Source organism: Microtus oregoni, unplaced genomic scaffold (genome assembly GCF_018167655.1).
Source record: "Microtus oregoni isolate MIOR12 unplaced genomic scaffold, Mior012 000058F_ref0000040, whole genome shotgun sequence".
Classification (NCBI taxonomy): Eukaryota; Metazoa; Chordata; class Mammalia; order Rodentia; family Cricetidae; genus Microtus; species Microtus oregoni.
In genome coordinates, this window is record NW_024543834.1 from 1084653 (window position 1) to 1099889 (window position 15237).

Consider the following 15237-nt stretch of genomic DNA (forward strand, 5'->3'; position numbering starts at 1 on the left):
GCCTGGTTTGAAGATAGAAACAGGTGTCACTCTGCTATCCTGTGCCCTCTAGTGTCCGTCAGGCCTCAGTGCATCTTCTGTTACCCTTATCAGGACAGCTGATTGCCACTCTGCAGAGAGCTGCAATACAGCAGGTGGGCCACAGGCTGCTGGAGTCTCACCTCCCTATCTGGAGAAAAACAGGACATAGGTCCAAGTTGTTCTGGAAAATACAGTCACCCCCAAGACGGGGTCTCATCAACAGGAGGAACATTCATCTGCGGGTCACCATGCGGAAGAGCATAGTTGACGTCCTCGGGATTTTGTACCCAATCCCCACCATCTTCCTCCAGCGTCTATCTAGCAGCCCTGAGCTATAGCGGGCTGACTGATGGGAGTACTTTCAGCAGTGGAGGGAACTGCCACTCGTGTTTCCAGCCAGCGTTCAGCTGTGGCTAATGGGACACTGGAGCACTGGCTTCCCAAAGGCCTCTCTGGGCGATCAGCAGAATGACACCATCAGCAAGGCTTATTGACCTGTGTTTTCATAGGCTCCCCGGCTGCTTGTTTACTTCCCTTTACTTCACAATTCAGTGTGTTAAAGACAATAAGAGCGAGCGAGAGAGAGAGAGACAGAGAGAGACAGAGAGAGAAGCAGAACAGAGAACAGAGACCCAGGGAGAGGGTGTAGGAACTGTTAGCTCCCTCCCCCAATTCCCATTACGGTGAAGTCAATTTGGACTCCGTGTCCTCCACGCTCTAAGAAGGCTGCTGTCTGTCTGCTAGAAGCCCTAGTAGAATATGAAGTGTTTTAAGAATATGAAGTGTTCTTCCCGAGGACCCTCATCCCTCACCCCCTAAAAGATGAAAGCAGGGCTGTCTGATCAATGAAGCCTGGGTTCATCTGATGGCCGGGGCTAGGTGGGTCCTCCCTCTGGGAAGCATTCACAGTGATGCTCTGTCCCTGCAGAAGGGTTTGTATTTTGCCAGGTATTTTCCCAGACTGCTGAACATCAATAAGGCTGGCTCGGTTGCTTAATGAACAACAGAGGGTCATGGGGCGCGCGGCACCGAGCCCATTTAACATCCTCGGCTGCCGCCGCCTGAGTGCCTCCAAGAGAGCTAAAATGAGGTCTTTTGTATTAAATATTTTATCCAGGTCTTTGTTAGGCGCTGTGAATGAGTGCCAGGAAGTAAGTGTGAAGCTGCCAGCATTTGTGGGCTCCACTTAACCGTTTCGTGGAAGTGAGCATTAAGAGGCCATCTTGTGACGTGGCTCTGGCAGCCACTTTGCTGGCCAGGAGCTTCAGCGGATACCAGCTAAGTGCACTTGGAAACTCACTGCCATTCAGGTTGTTGGCAGGGAAGGGGCCCAGGATCGAGTCCACCCCAAAGGATGGAGCCTGGCTCTAGTCACAGTCCGCCTGACCACGGTCTGCCTTGTGTGGACAGGCATCTCCTGTCTTCCTCAGTGGGACAGCTCTGCCAACCCCCAGCTGAACTGAGTGAGACCCCTTGTGCTGGAATCTCTGTCCAGTCCTCCCTGGAGCCTCCATCATCTCCCAGCATCCTCTTTGGCCTTCCGTTTTGACTCTTAATGCCATCTTCCTAGGTAAACCACCTAGTTCTCTGCCTAGGAATGTGCCGTGGAAGCCCAGGGCACTAGAGAGTGGGGGACTACAACCCGAGGTGACTCAAGATTCTCTTAAAGAGCCTGAGTCAGGCCCTGCCCACCCGCCGGAACATGGGCTTCTCTGGAGAGCTACCCAAAGCTGTCTTAGCAGCCCAAGGTTCCACGTGCCAGGAAGGACGGGTGTGGGGCTCTTGCTGCAGGGAGTCTGCTCTCTTACCATCTCTTCGGCGCTCCAGCTATCTCATTCTCTGTGTTCCTCTGTTCCAAGTCTCTGTACAGAACCCTTCTCCCCTTTGAGTCAGAGGGGTGTCACTGTCGCTGATCACACGTGAACTGAGGGTTTCTATGACTCAGGCTGGCTGGCTGCTGGACATGCATGCATCTCAGCAGCGCTGGGCATCAGTGATGTGTGTTTGTCCATGTGGATACAGTGGGGCCTGGCAGGGTGGGAGGACTCTACTCTGTGAAGTCCTCCAGAGCTGGGGCTTTGTCTAGTGCCCTTCTTTACTGAAGTTACAGAAAGGGGCCAGTCTTACCCTCTCTTCCTTTGTATCCATACGGCATATGCTGTCAGTCCTGGGTTCTTAAGACAGCCAGACTTCTTTTCATTGGTACCTCTTTCTTTGAAGAAATATGGATGCAGGAGCAGAACTTAAAGCCATTATCTTCTCAGAGCTAGTCCTGAGGCCCAGACTGGTCCTCTTCCCTCTTCTACATCCCTGGAGCCTCGGAGCCTCAGGAATAGCCCTGATGCATGATTTGGAGGCTCTCGAGTGGTATCTTTGAGCCTTCATCTAGAGGGCCACTTGGGCTCTACTGGGTTGCGAGCTTTGTTAAAAACCTTCCTGTCCCCAAAATATTGAAGTCTGAAAGCAAGGGTGTGTGTACCATATCCACAATAGCAAGAGTGTCCCAAACCAACACAAAGCACCCCACCCGTTCTGCCAAGCAGCCTGACAGCGGGAAGATGATGAAGGGTGGGCAGAGGCACAGCGCTGAGGTCGGGAGCTGCTGCCTCTGGGATACTTGGGAAGGAGCCTGGAAATCAAGCATGTCCTCCAGCAAACGCCGAGGCTCTCTGCCTGGTGGCTTCCTCTCTGCAGACATTCGCAGAGCGGGTGCGAGGAGCTTGGCATTTTGGTAGCATCCGTAGGATGATAAATCACCGACACAGCAGTGGCGTGTGTTCAACGAGGCAAGGGGATGCTGAGCGCGTGAGCTGGAAACCCAAGGGGCTGCGGCCAGGCTGTGTAGGGCGGCTGATCGGGAAGAGGAGCCACAGGCACTGGGCAGGCTGTGACAGCAGTGCAGCTAGGACCGCATTACTCTCCCTGGTGCCCACACAGTCCCATAGCCAGGCAAGCTGGAATGAGAGGTTCTGCAGCTCCCTGGGGGGTCAGCGTCCTTGTTAGCAGGATGTATCTGATATGTGAAGTGTCTAGTGGACCCCAGTCCCGAGACAGACACATTTTAAGTCTCCCTGTGAGAATGGCTCAGTGGCCAGGGCCTTGTAGCCACACAGCTCCTCTGTGTCTAGGACCAGCTATCCCCAATATTAGTATCTGAGCAGGAGCTCCACCCCCAGCTCAGTCCAACCCTGCTTCCCTGCCTCTCACCTCCTATAGCCCCAACCTCTTCCCTGTTCTCTGGGGTCCCACTGCTAACCTTGTTTCGCACAGTTGTATCTCAAGCCTGAGGGCTTACTGAGGGCCCGCCACGAGAGTGACGTCCAGACAGCCACCCTCTTGGGCCCTTTCTTCTGCTTTTTTTTGTTTTGTTTTGTTTTTGATAAAAGGTTTCTCTGTGTAGCCCTAGCTGACCTTGAACTCAGAGATCTGCTTGCTTCTGCCTCCTGGGTGCTGGGATTAAAGGTGTGAGCCACCACCACTTCCCCCTCGCGTTCCCTGTCCTCACAGACAGGGGTGAGCCTAGACTGTCCTGTTCTGTCTGTCTGGAGGTTCTTAGACTTGACACCCCAGCCAAGGAACAGAGGCTGGGCTCCTATGGTTTGTGTGTTTGTTCCTTGAATAGACAGTGTAAACGAAGGGGCCGGGTTGGAGAGATGGTTCTTGCTGTTCTTGAATAGACAGTGTAAACGAAGGGTATTGATTTAGTCACTAGAACAAGGTCAGGAAGGACCACAGATGCTCCCCTTATCTACCTGATCACACAGCTATTCTCCTGCTATGGAATAGACAAATCACTGCTAATAACTCTTTGAATAAGCCAACCCAATAAGTTGGAAAACAACCTACAGGTCCCCCCGGGTTGGAGAGATGGTTCTTGCTGTTCTTGAATAGACAGTGTAAACGAAGGGGCCGGGTTGGAGAGATGGTTCTTGCTGTTCTTGAATAGACAGTGTAAACGAAGGGGCCGGGTTGGAGAGATGGTTCTTGCTGTTCTTGAATAGACAGTGTAAACGAAGGGGCCGGGTTGGAGAGATGGTTCTTGCTGTTCTTGCAGAGGACCCCAATTCAGTTCAGTTTCTAATTCCTACCGCCAATAGCCTTTAAGTTACCTGCCCACATGGGCGTGGCCTCTTATTTATGCCCCACACCGCCCCACTTCCAGAGTTCCCTACTACAAATACCAACAAAGTGGCTCACAACTTCTGTAACTCTAGTTCCAGGGGATCCGGCCTCCTAGTCTGGCCCCTGTAGGCACAAACGCCATATATATAGAAATACAACTATCATACACATCAAATAAATATTCTTAAAACATTGAAGAAGAAAAAAAAAAGAAAACGTGGACACAGTTTAGCGTTCTTAAAATTGCAGATACAGCCAGGCATGATGGCACATACCTGTGACCCCTGGAGGATGAGGGGTGTAAAAACTACTCAGCTACATCGTGAGTTTGAGACCAGCCTGAGCTAGAAGAGACCCTATATCAGAAAACATCAATAAATAAATTAAATTACAAAGGAGAACACAGCAAAAAAACCATTCAATGTCCCTATCTATCCAGCCCTCTCTTATCTTCAGCCAATGTTCCCATTTCTAGTAAGTTCTTCCAGAGGTGGTCGACCCAGGTATGTCTGCCTTTGTTGCGTTCACAAATGGCAACATTTGTCACTTGCTCTTGTATATGTTCTCTCTTGGACAGGGTCTCAAGTAGCCCAGACTGGCCTTGAACTCCTGACCCTCCTGCCTGCACCCTCCAGTTCTGGAATTCCAGGTGTGTGCCACCAGTCAGCTCAAAAGACAACTATTTCTTAATAAGATACAATGGACATTTGAGATACAATGGACGTTTGTGGGCACCAGTTATCTGTATAGGCGAGGGTGTGTTTAGATAAGTCTTGTGTGTTTTCAAAGGCACTATCAAGGTGTCTGTGTTGGACAAGGAAGTTTAAAGGTATCACAGTCATATAGATAAGTAAAATAAAACATGTATATACAAAGCCAACAACCTGGGAGGGAGGTGAAGAAAGGGGACAGATGTGACGAACAATACTGAAGTGTGTGGGTCTCATCCCCCTTAACAGGATCCAGCACACATTGTTTGGGATTCATGAGCCTCGAAACAGTTCAGAGTGGTTTCCTTTGAGACTTGGGAAGGGGACACCTACCCACACTCATTCTTTATACGCCTCAAAACCGGCTGAGCCCTACGCTTGTGTTACTGCCGAAGGAAGAAAGCACAATTGAGGAAGTGAAGTGAGAGCAGTGTTAATGTCCAGCCGCAAATTACCCCAGCATCTCACACGCAGGCCTCATGGGAGACTGAGTGGGAAAGGCTTTCCGATGGAGCACCGGCCTGGATGTCCACGGGGGTCTGTTTCAACTGTTAACATTCAGACCGACATTTCCCGATCCATGCTAATTCTAGATCCTCCCCGCTAGAGCAATATCTCAGGCAGGATAAAGAGCGGGGACTCCCTACGGATTTCCAGGTGCCTCTCTCCTGGGGATAAAAACAGCATGATGTTGGCTGGTGACCTTTCCTGGTCGATGGTGGGCAGGGGGCATGGGGTCTGGGAGGATATGAAGCCACCTCATCCTGCCAATGTTTCAAAGCTCTGTTAAGAATATCCGAGTCCCCGTGAAACGCTGCTCCACCCAGACAATCTGGGTAGGAATGGGGTTGATAAGCAGCATTGCTTGGAGAGTTGGGCGTGTTGGTAAGTGAAGTAAAGCTTCCAAAGGCCAGAGCCAGGCACCCGCTCTCAGCCATCATTAACCCTTCCCTGAGTTCACTTAGGATGGATGTCAGTCCACCTATAAATGTAACCGAGCTGTGTTAGATGGGAACATGGGCCACCACTACCCACCTGTCCAAGCATCATTTACTATGTGGCATTAGCAGGTGAATCTGTGACATGAAATGCGCGCGCACACACACACACAATGCCCCAAGAGAAAATGTTCAGAGCAAAGAGTCTGAGTTGGGTTCATGTTGCCCTTTTGCCCAAGCTCATAAGCAGAAGGGTTTGTCTTATTCCAAAGGATGGTTTTTCTTTTTTCCTGGAGTGTTCTCTTGTCCGACATGTTGTGTAAAACCATTGTATACTTTCTGACCTGAGGCATCCAAGACATGCTCAAAGTTGGAGTTTGCACAATTATGGTCTCGAATTCCTCCAGCCCATGGCACTGGACACAAAGGAAACCTTGCTTAGCCAGCTTTGTGGTAGGATATGATAGGAAGCCGGACCTTAGGTCCCAGGCATCCACAGCTGACCTTGTGTCTTGCAGGCTTAGTCTCCACTGCCAGCTGCCATGGGCAAGCAGAACAGCAAGCTGCGGCCTGAAGTCCTGCAGGACTTGCGAGAGCACACGGAGTTCACCGACCACGAGCTGCAGGAGTGGTACAAGGGCTTCCTCAAGGACTGTCCCACCGGCCACCTGACGGTGGACGAATTCAAGAAGATCTACGCCAACTTCTTCCCCTACGGCGACGCCTCCAAGTTCGCCGAGCACGTCTTTCGCACCTTTGACACCAACAGCGACGGCACCATCGACTTCCGGGAGTTCATCATCGCGCTGAGTGTGACCTCTCGGGGCAAGCTGGAGCAGAAGCTCAAGTGGGCCTTCAGCATGTACGACCTGGACGGCAACGGTTACATCAGCCGCAGTGAGATGCTGGAGATAGTTCAGGTACTGGCATTGGCAGGGCCCGCTGGAGCACAGGCAGCCAGCTGCAGTGAGATGCTGGAGATAGATAGTTCAGGTACTGGCACTGGCAAGGCCAGCTGGAGCACAGGCAGCCAGCCGCAGTGAGATGCAGGAGATAGTTCAGGTACTGGCATTGGCAGGGCCAGCTGGAGCACGGGCAGCCAGCTGCAGTGAGATGCTGGAGATTGTGCAGGTACTGGCATTGGCAGGGCCAGCACCCCCATGCCCAGCCCTGTACTCTTTATGATCGTCATGATACCAGCTCACTCCTCAGCTCCCTTGCTCCCATGTACACTAAACGGCTGCAGGCCCTTGCAAAAAATAATGATAAAAACCAAGCTTTCATCGATCACTTGCTAGACATCAGGCCCCCACTGAGCTCGTCAATCAGGCTTATCCTCCAATGCTATAAAAACAGGTCATTTTCTGCTTTTAATGAGATCTGAGGCTTAGATAAGTGATTGCTAAGAATTTTCAGAGCAATTGGGGAAATGGCTCAGTGGGTAGGAGTGCTTGATGCCCAAGCATGAAGTCCAGAGTTCAAATCCCAGCGCCCATGTAAAAGCCAGGAGTGGGTGAGCATGTCTGTAACCCTAAAACTAGGGGACAGGTGAGTCCTGTCCCAGAAGCTTGCTGCCCAGATTGCCTAAAAAAATGGCAAGCTTTGGGTTCAGTCAAAGACAAAAGGGAACGAGGTGGACACCAGTATTTCCCCTCTGGCCTCTGCATGGGTGTCTTTGCACACAGATGTATAACTTACAATTTAGCTTTCTCTGTAGATCAGGGCCTCCTGTAGAACTCAGAGTGGGAAGTCCTGAGTGGCACCAATACTCATGCGCCCCCTGCATCCTTCTGCCTTGGTGCTTTAAATCATCTCTATGTCTGGTCCAGTGGGGTGGTTCTGTAGGGAAAGGTGCTTGCTGCCAAGCCTGACAGCCTGAGTTCGATTCCCAGGACGCACACAGGGCAAGCGGTCCAACTCCCACAAGCAGTCTCCGATCTCCACACACACACACGAGTAAATAAAGGAGTAGATGAGTAAGGAAAAAGAAGTGTGCAGTGCTAGGCCCAGCAGGTACAGGTGCTAATAATACATTGTATTATTAGGGAATAAGAAAAAGTCTGCACCTCCAGTCATATTTCTTTTTCCAGAATATTTCCCATCTGCAGGTGCAGGACCCACAGGTGAGCCAAGCTTACTGCATTTGCCCCTGTGACCTCCCCCCTCAGCATTCCCAGCCCCCCAGATCCATTGTACCTTTCAAATACTATCCCCACCCACGCCTAGCCCAGGAGTCCTGTTACTCCACCATCCCAGCGGAGCTGTATCCTGTGCTCTTAAACACCGCCTAACTTTTCCAACTCTTTGCCCAGCATCTTGTCTCTGTGGTTTGTTCTGATCGGAGAAGGGTCCTGCCACGGAGAGGGCGCACTCGGCCCTGTCTCTGCCATCCTCCGCATTCCTGCACACACTCATGAATGCTCCTTTGCAGGCCATCTACAAGATGGTGTCCTCTGTGATGAAGATGCCCGAAGACGAGTCCACACCGGAGAAGCGAACAGACAAGATCTTCAGGCAGATGGACACAAACAATGACGGTAGGGACGTGGGGGCCGGGGGATGGCGAGCCCTGGATGTTTGGGTGCAACTGTTGCTGCACAGATGTGTTTGGGATGTGCTCTCTGCGGCCCTGCCCCCTTCCTAAGCCTGTTGTGCCCCTTTCCCCCCCCCCACTTGATTCAGCTGTGCTGAAGGAAGACTGGACATCTACCCTGCACCCGGTGCCCTCCCTATGGCTTTATGACAATGGGCATGTCCCTAGCCCCTCTGAGCTGTAGGCTTCATGCACGTTGTCTTAGGTAGGCTCACTATTACTGTGATGAAACACTATGACCAAAAGCAACTGGGAAAGGAAAGGGTTTATTTCGCCCATAGTTCCACATAGCAGATCATCATGAAAGGAAGTCAGGACAGGAACTCAAGCAGGGCAGGAACCTGGAGGCAGAAACTGGTACAGAGGCCATGGAGGGGAGCTGCTTCCTGACTTGCTCCCCATGGCTTGCTCAGCCTACTTTCTTATAGAACCCAGGACCACCAGTGTAGGGGATGGCACCACCCACAATGAGCTGGGCCCTCCCCCATCAATCACTAATTAAGAAAATGACCTGCTGGCCAGGCATGGTGGCACACCTTTAATCCCAGCACATGGGAGGCAAAGGCAGAGACAGGCAGATCTCTGAGTTCGAGGCCAGCCTGGTCCATAAAGTGAGTTCCAGGACAGCCAAAGCTATACAGAGAAATCCTGTCTTGAGAAAAAAAAAAAAATCCTTACAAATTTGCTTATAGACAGATCTAATGGAGGCATTTTCTCAATTGAGGCTCCCTCTTCTCTTGATAGCTATAGCTTGTATCAAGCGGACATGGAATTAGCCAGCCCACATGTTAACCGAGAGAGTGGTTTTACTATTTCCACAAGTATATTTAGGGAGGAGAGGCAAGGATACTGATGGTCTGAGAGGTGAGAGACTCAGAGGACTTTTGTGTCCTGGGATCCTGCGGAGCTGGCCAGGCTTCTTGCTATAACCCTGAGATGCAAGGCTCCCCAGGCACTCATGGGGGTCATCAGGCATGGAAGCCTAATCTGTCTGTGGCCATAGCACCGAGGACTTTGAGGTCCTACCATGGCTGCAAAAAGGCAGGTCTCGCCGGGTGGTGGTGACGCACACCTTTAATCCCAACACTCGGGAGGCAGAGGCAGGCAGATCTCTGTGAGTTCGAGGCCAGCCTGGTCTACAAGAGCTAGTTCCAGGACAGGCTCCAAAGCCACAGAGAAACCCTGTCTCGAAAACTCAAAAAAAAGTGGGGAGCAGTCCACGAGGAGATGGCTTATGTCCTCCTTTGCCTTGACTGTTTCTTGTAGGACCCCAGCAAGGGTGAGGTAGCTGCTCGCAGTGCGCTGATTCGGCCTGTATGTGGCTTTGTAGAGCCACGACTGATTGGCTTTTGTTCTACCAAGAAATGCAACATTAAGGGAAAAAAAGGCTCCCTGGGTTGTGCTGAGATGCAGGGTACGCTAATGCACAGGAAAGTGCCGTGCCGGGCCTCGAGTGCTCTGCGCAGGTGAGCTGAGGCCAGCACTCAGCAGGACACGAGGTTGCCGTGGAACTGCAGACAGCAGAAAGCTCTTCAGACTGCGAGGAAATGCTTTCAAAACACACTCACACACAAAGCAGACAGCCTCTGGGCTGGTCTCAAAAAACATGCTTCACTCTCTTGTCTATCATGGCTCCAAGGCTTTGATTCTGACAAACCATATTGAGGCTTGGCCTTCCTCTCCGCGAAATGGGGAGAACCCCACTTGCGTGGGTATGAGGCTAAAGCGGCACCATGCCAATGGCTCACTTCGCGTGGATGGCACACTCTAATAAAAAGCTGTGGCTGTTGTTCCTGATTGTCAAGGCCAGGAATCTCACCAGCTTCAGAGGGGACGGTGGACAGTGGGGACTGTACGTGTCCCAGTTGTTTATGTTTCCCTATGGAAGCCACTGGACAGAGAAATCATTCCTGTTAGCCTGTGGGCATGCCTGTTGGGATTGTCTTGATGGTTAATTGAGATGGGAAGGCCCATCACCACTCTCTAGGCGGGAGGGATGGGGCTGGACCGTGAGGTGAAAGGAGACAGCAGGCAGCCAAGCACCCATGCTCTCTGTCCTGTGAGGTCTTAAAGTGACTGACTCCCTGCAGTGACGGGCTGTGACCTAAACCAAGGAAACCCTCCTCTCCTAAGTTGCTTTTGGTCAGGAAATCCCCTCTCCCCACCAAAACACAGGGTTTATCTATGTAGCCCTGGCTGCCCTGGAACTCACTCTGTAACCAGGCTGGCCTCGAACTCAGAGACCCACCTGTCTCTATCTCTGCCTCCCGAGTGCTTAAACTAAAGGCATGTGTCACCACCCCTGAATTGGTCAGGGGATTTTAGCCTAGGAACAGAAATGGAATTTGATCAGCACTCATGGTTTGTCCTCAGCCGCCCCAGTGCCTGACTCTCCAGGCCTCCAGGTGGGGCAGGCAGCTTCATTCAGACCCAGAGTTCATTACCAAACCTGATGATTTGAGCTCGACCCCCAGGACCTACATTTTCATGATACAAGGAGAACCGAGTCCTGCAAGTTTTCCTCGAAGCATATGTATGCCTCAGAGGACATGTCTGCCCACACACAGTAAATAAATGTGTGTACTCATATGTAAAAAGAATTGCAAGTGCCCTAGAAGTGGATGGAGAGTGGACATTGTCCATTTTCCAGAAGGGTCCAGACGGACCTGAAGTCCTATCTCCTTTAGACGCTCAAAAAACAGAGCACGGGCTAATCCTCTTTCTCCCGCTCTGACCCCCAGGCAAGCTATCTCTGGAAGAATTCATCAAAGGTGCCAAGAGTGACCCGTCTATCGTCCGGTTGCTGCAGTGCGACCCCAGCAGCGCTAGCCAGTTCTAAGGGGAATGAGCTTTGGGACAGTTGCGGAGAAACACAGGCTTGTCCTGCCATCTTCAGCTTTGCTTGCAAAAGTGGATTCCTCCGTGATCTCTGATCTCCCCTGCTCTCCCGGGACCTGGGTCCAGGCAGCACATCACACCCGCCTGGCCTGGCCAACTCGGCTCCCCCCACACCTGACCAATTCATTGTCCCTCCTGTCCAGTCCAGGCCGGTTACTTCCAAGGGTTCAAGTGTTCTTGGCTGTCTGGTACCTCCCTGCCCACAATGGGCCTGGAGGCTATCGCGGATACCAGGCTGGACTTTTCAGAGTCTTACACGATCCCAGGTGACTTTGTGGGCTGGGTGGGGATGAAGAAGATGGGGAGTAGACAGGCAAGCCCTTCCAGTGCATGGCTCCACCTCCCTCGTTCATTTTCTCTGACCAAAGCCGCTAGCACGTATATACCGTGGTCTCCTTCCTTTTACTATGAGTTACGTGTACGGTGAAGTGGACTGTAATGTGTAGGCCCTGTATTTAATGCCTCTGACTGCCTTTGAAGCATGGTCCCCTGTGGCCTGTGTTCCCCCCCCCCCCCAAGTCTGGCTGTGCTGTGGTATTTATGCATTCTTGATTTGCCTGATTCCACAGGAGATAGATGCATGCCCAGGGCTATGAACATCTGCCCTCCGTGCTGCGAATACGGATATCTGTGTGTGCTCCGTCCTTCCTGTTGATTGGTCTGGCATATTAAAGTGATCAAATAAACCAAGGCCTGCACGTTTCCTATTTTGCCGTGAGCACCCTGTCATGGTTCTTCCCCTCTCCAATTTTTAGCAAAAATGGGTCCTTGGCATCCAGCTGTTGATGAACACAGTCCCTGGGGCACCCCGTAGTCACCACTGTGTCTATACATCTTCTCTGCCTGTTTGGCAGTATCTGCCCAATGCCAAGAAAGACCTGTGAAAATAAAGGACGGCTGTTCTTGACAGGTCTGACTTCTGACTGTGGCATGCTGCCTCCCTCGCTTCCTCCCCCCTCTGATTTAATCATCAAGGTAGCAGGGACGCTACACCCAAGAGAGCCAGGTGCGGCTCAGGGGCATCAGAGCTACTGTGAGGAGGCAGACCTGGGCTCTCAGCCTCATCTGGTGCCATCCCTATGTCTGCCATGGGGATGTTCGCCTCTTGTGCCCAGAACCCATTGAGAGCCAGTCGCTGCCTCCTTCCGTGTCCCCCACTGTCTTAGCCAGGGTCACTATTGATGTGATGAAACCGATGGCCAAAAGCAACTCGTGGAGAGACGGTTGAGTTCAGCCACAGCGCCACATCATAGTCCAGCAGCCAACACCGTGTTGGCAGGAACTCAAGCAAGAGTAGCATGTGCTCTTCATGGCTGAGCCTTCTCAACACCCCAGGCCTGCCTAGGACCCTTTTCCATGGGGTGGCACCTCCACGTCAATCACTACTCAAGAAAATGCCCCGCAGACTTGCCTGCGTGCCAATCTGATGGAGTTTTTTTTGGTAGTTTTTGTTGTTTGGTTTCGGATTGCGGGGGGGGGGGCTGTTTTGTTTTGTTTTGTTTTGTTTTGTTTTGTTTTTTGAGGTGTGTTATCACTATAGGCTTGAGTGGCCTGGAGCTTATGAAGCTGACCTCAGACTCACAAATCCACCTATGGAGGTTTTCTCAGTTAGGGCTCCCTCTACCCAGATGATGCCTGGCTATGTCAAGTGGACCAAAACACCCAAACCAGCACAATTGACTCCTTATCAACTTGACACAAATACATCACTATTAAACTACAAGCTTTCATATTTTAATTCCCAAGACCTTATGTTAATATCAGTATCACTATATAAAACACATTTCAGCATTTAAAGTCCCAATAATCCTTAAAACTTTTTAACACTTTAAATGTCCAAGTTCTCTTTAAAAATCCCAAATCTCTGGCATAAGAACAGACAGGCGGGGGCTGGAGAGATGGCTCAGCGATTAAGAGCATTGCCTGCTCTTCCAAAGATCCTGAGTTCAATTCCCGGCAACCACATGGTGGCTCACAACCATCTGTAATGAGGTCTGGCGCCCTCTTCAGGCATGCAGGCACACAGACAGAACATTGTATAAATAAATAAATAAATAAATAAATAAATAAATAAATAAATAAATATTTAAAAAAAAAAAAAAAGGACAGGCGGACCAATGGAACTGAATAGAAGACCCAGATATCAATCTACACATCTTTGAACACCTGATCTTTAATAAAGAAGCAAAAAATATCAAATGGAAAAAAGAAAGCATATTTAACAAGTGGGGCTGGCATAACTGGATATCAACATGTAAAAAAATGAAAATAGACCCATATCTATCACCATGCACAAAACTCAAGTCCAAATGCATCAAAGACCTCAACATAAAGCCAGCCACACTGAACTTTATAGAAGACAAAGTGGGAAGTACACTTGAATGCATTGGCACAGGGAACTACTTCCTAAATAGAACCCCAGCAGCACAGACACTGAGAGAAACAATTAAAAAATGGGACCTCCTGAAACCGAAAAGCTTCTGTAAAGCAAAGGACACGATCAACAAGATAAAACGACAGCCTACAGAATGGGAAAAGATCTTCACTAACCCCACATCAGACAGAGGTCTGATCTCCAAAATATACAAAGAACAAGAAATTAGACACCGAAAGATCACACAATCCAACAAAAAAAAATGGAGTACAGACCTAAACAGAGAACTCAACAGAGAAATCTAAAATGGCTAAAAGACACTTAAGGAAATGTTTAACATCCTTAGTCACCAGAGAAATGCAAATCAAAACAACTGAGATTCCAACTTATACCTGTAAGAATGGTCCAAATCAAAAACACTGATGACAACTTATGCTGGAGAGGTTGTGGGGAATAGGGAAAAGGGAACACTTCTGCATTGCTGGTGGGAATGCAAGCTGGTACAACCCCATTGGATGTTAGTGTGGCGATTTCTCAGAAAATTAGGAAACAACCTTCCTCATGACCCAGTAATACCACTTTTGGGTATATATCCAAAGGATGCTCAATCGTGCCACAAGGACATATGCTCAACCATGTTCATAGCAGCTTTGTTTGTCATAGCCAGAACCTGGAAACAACTTAAATGTCCCTCAATCGGAGAATGGATTAGAAAAATGTGATACATTTACACAATGGAGTACTACACCGCAGAAAATGACAGCTTGAGTTTTGCAGGAAAATGGATGGAGCTAGAAAACATTTTGAGTGAGGTAACCCAGACCCAGAAAGACAATTATCATATGTGCTCACTCATAGGTGGTTTTTAAACATAAAGCAAAGAAAGCCAGCCTACAAACCACAATCCCAGAGAACTTAGACAAAAATACGGACACTAAAAGTGACTTACATAGATATAATCTACATGGGAAGTAGAAAGTATAACAAAACAAGATCTCCTGAGCAAATTGGGAGCATGGGGACCTTGGGGGAGGTTTGAAGGGAAGAGGGGAGAGGCAGGGAGAGGAGCAGCGAAAAATGTAGAGCTCAATAAATATCAATTTAAAAAAAAAACCAAATCTTTTAGCCATAGGTTCCTACATAAGTCAAAAACAAGATAAATACTTTCTCACTCAAGAGGGAAGAGCCACAATTAAATCAAAGTAAAACCCCAGTCCAGAAGTGTAAATACCTCAATATCTATTATCTGGAACTTACAATCTTCTGGACTCCAAAGGGCTTAAGTGGCTCTAATTCTGGCACCACAGCACACAAACAGCACCTCTCATGGACTCAGGCTGGGTCCACCCTGCATCTGCCACTGTCCTTGACAGATCTAAAATCTAGTGTGCCAAAAGAGTACACTGTAGACAGAGGTTCCTGTCCCACGTGGTCCCACAGCCATTTAATCACAAAGAAACACATAGATGCTTATATTCATTATAAAACTGGCCTGTTAGCTCAGGCTTATTATTAACAAGCTCTTACACTTAAATTAGCTCATAATTCTTATCTATTTTTAGCCACATGAGGCATTTTCAT

At 49.7% G+C, this 15237-nt stretch overlaps 1 protein-coding gene across 1 annotated transcript in view; it reads left to right on the plus strand.

Annotated features, from left to right (window-relative positions):
• The window catches only part of LOC121438940 (hippocalcin-like protein 1), a 104895-nt gene extending 92745 nt beyond the window's left edge, over positions 1 to 12150 (plus strand). The window contains exons 3-5 of the mRNA XM_041639453.1: positions 6310 to 6711; positions 8223 to 8328; positions 11126 to 12150. Of these exons, the coding sequence (XP_041495387.1) occupies positions 6334 to 6711; positions 8223 to 8328; positions 11126 to 11223 (582 nt within the window). The 5' untranslated portion in view covers positions 6310 to 6333 and the 3' untranslated portion in view covers positions 11224 to 12150. The remainder of the gene's footprint in view (positions 1 to 6309; positions 6712 to 8222; positions 8329 to 11125) is intronic.
• Positions 12151 to 15237: the final 3087 nt, after the last annotated feature.